This window comes from Aptenodytes forsteri, unplaced genomic scaffold, assembly GCF_000699145.1.
Source record: "Aptenodytes forsteri isolate BGI_AS27 unplaced genomic scaffold, ASM69914v1 Scaffold483, whole genome shotgun sequence".
In the NCBI taxonomy this organism is placed as follows: Eukaryota; Metazoa; Chordata; class Aves; order Sphenisciformes; family Spheniscidae; genus Aptenodytes; species Aptenodytes forsteri.
This window is the reverse complement of record NW_008795316.1, coordinates 543,279-545,699: the sequence shown is the minus strand read 5'-3', so window position 1 is coordinate 545,699 and position 2,421 is coordinate 543,279. Positions and strand designations below refer to the sequence as shown.

General features: G+C 71.3%; 1 protein-coding gene across 1 annotated transcript in view; it reads left to right on the top strand.

Annotated features, from left to right (window-relative positions):
• LOC103899138 (balbiani ring protein 3) overlaps window positions 1–2,421 on the top strand; it is a 9,700-nt gene that overhangs the window by 2,767 nt on the left and 4,512 nt on the right. The window contains exons 4-6 of the mRNA XM_019472141.1: window positions 176–676; window positions 1,023–1,154; window positions 2,158–2,301. Coding sequence (XP_019327686.1) covers window positions 176–676; window positions 1,023–1,154; window positions 2,158–2,301 — 777 coding nt within the window. The remainder of the gene's footprint in view (window positions 1–175; window positions 677–1,022; window positions 1,155–2,157; window positions 2,302–2,421) is intronic.

The following is a 2,421-nucleotide window of genomic DNA, read 5'->3' as shown; positions in this document are numbered from 1 at the left end:
CACGCCGCTTCCCCTACACCAGCAGCTCCTGGCAGCTGCCAGGGAAACCCAACGCTGGGATGCGGCTGCTGGGCGCTGGGCGTGTGTGGATCACAGCAAGGGGCTGGGGAGTCCCGGGGCGGGCAGGGCAGCCGGTTGGGGATGCTGAAGCCTCGCGCCTGCTGTGCTCCACCAGGCCAACCCAAACCCGGGGAGTGCCCTGCAGCGCAGCCAGGGCCGGCGGGGCCGTGCCGGGAGCAGTGCCAAGGCGACAGCGACTGCCCCGACGCGCAGAAATGCTGCAACAGCAGCTGTGGCCGCCAGTGCCTGCCGGCAGCCCCGGCTGGTGAGACAGGATGGGATGGGCAGCGTGGGCAGGGCTGTGGCTTGGGGACCAAGGGTGATGCCGTGGGGCTGCAGCCGCCCCGAGGCACAGAGCTGTGGCACAACGGGGGCCCCCTCGCCCTGTGCTCACTGGGGTGGGCTCTGTCAGGGCTGGTGGGGCTGGCAGGAGAGCTGCTGCCTGTCCCCGACCTCTCGCTGCTGTCCCCAGTGAAACCTGGCGCCTGCCCCGCCAGCCCCCTGCCGGGCACTGACCCGCCGTGCCAGGACCCCTGCGCCCAGGACACCGACTGCCCCGGCAGCGCCAAGTGCTGCCCCCTCGCCTGCGGGTTCGCCTGCCTGGCCCCACTGCACGGTGAGCCTGGCTGTGCCAGGGGCCAGTGCCGCCCCTGCCCCGCACCCTCCCCATGCCAGGGCCTCCTGCCAACGTGGTGGCATGGGAGGCGAATGCTGCCAGCAGGGCTGTGGCTTCAGCCATGCACCAGCATTGCCCAGACACGTGCACAGGGGGACACGGTGCTTGGGGCTGCGGTGCCACTGGGGCGTTACCCATGACAGGCAGAGAGGGGCTGGGGTGGGGACCCACCACGCAGCTCCCAGGTGGGTGCTGGTGTGGGGAGGGGACAGTGAGGCCACCCTCCGGCGAGGCCACCATCCCATTCTCACCGCCTCCCTGCCAGCACCTCTGCTCCACGGCGCAGAGGACACCAGCCCTGCCCCAGCCACCCCACAGCCGCACCACCAGCGGAGGTGCCACCAGGACCAAGACTGTCCCACATCCGAGGTGTGCTGTCACCAACGGTGCAGCCGGGAGTGCCATGCAGACGGACGAGGTGAGGGGGAAGGGAGCCGCCCCGGAGCTCCGACAGCTGTGCTTGCCCTGGTCCCTGCGGCTGTGCCTCCAAGCAGTGCCAGGAGCCAAGGGGACGGGGACCCCGGTGAAGCAGAAGGGAAGGGCTGCGGGGACCCACCCGGGCTGGGACCCCCGGGGCCCTGCACACCAGCCAACTCGGGGTCCCCAGTGCCGAGCTGCCCCGCGCTGCGGTTGGGACCCCTCGGCATGTGCAGGGCAGACGCTACCCCAGCCCCGCTGCTGCCTGCGTTGTAGAACGACATCGGGGAAAGAGCTGCCGCGGGGATGGGGACTGCCCACGCCTGGAGACGTGCTGCCGGCACTGGTGCAGGCCAGAGTGCCGTGCTGAGGCAGCAGGTGAGTGCCGTGGCCGGGGCAGGAGCTGGGTGGTGCCACGCTGCCTCCTCAGCTGCTGTCCCAGTGCCGGGAGGGCACGGAGCGGGGCTGGGTGGGAGCCCAGGACTGATGGAGGGGATGGATGTGTCCCGGTCCCTGCTGGCATCCCCAGCCCTACGTGCAGCCACGAGTCGTCTGCCTCGCAGGGGTCCCCACGGCCACGCCAGCCTGGCGGGAGGGGACAAGGTGCTGGAGTGACAGAGACTGTGGCTCCGGGGAGATGTGCTGCGGCGGCCAGTGCGCAGGGTTGTGCAACGCTGAGCGCCAAGGTGGGACATGGGGAGCGGCTCAATCCGGCGAGCCACAGGGGCAAGGGCGGCTCCCCTCCACAGCCCCCATGCCCCTTGGCAGAGGGCTCTGGTGCCAGCCCCGTGGTTCCCACGGGAGGAGATGCCGCAACGTTGCCACAGGGCAGAGCCGTGCTGCGGTGCCTGGTGCACCCAGGGCCACGGTGCTGAGGGGGCCACGGTGCCAAGGGGGCTGTGGTGCCAAGGGGGCTGCGTGCCCCACGGGGGTGGCCAGGCTGCAGTGTAAGTCCGTGCAGCCATCCCAGGGGCACCACAGCTACCCTGCGCCGTGCCCTGCAGGGAAGGCCGGCTTCTGCCCGGCCCACGCCGGGCTGTTCCCCAGTTACGAATGCAGAGCCTGGTGCCGGCACGACGCCGAGTGCCCCGGCGAGGAGAAGTGCTGCCTGCATGGCTGCGACTACGCCTGCCTGCCCCCATCCCGAGGTGCGAGCTGCTCAGCCTCACACTGGGCAGGGCAGGGAAGCAGCGGGCAGGGGTCCCCCACTCAGCACCAGGGGCTGCAGGTCTGGGTGGGGGAGACCCGCCGTTGGCCCCCCCATCCCC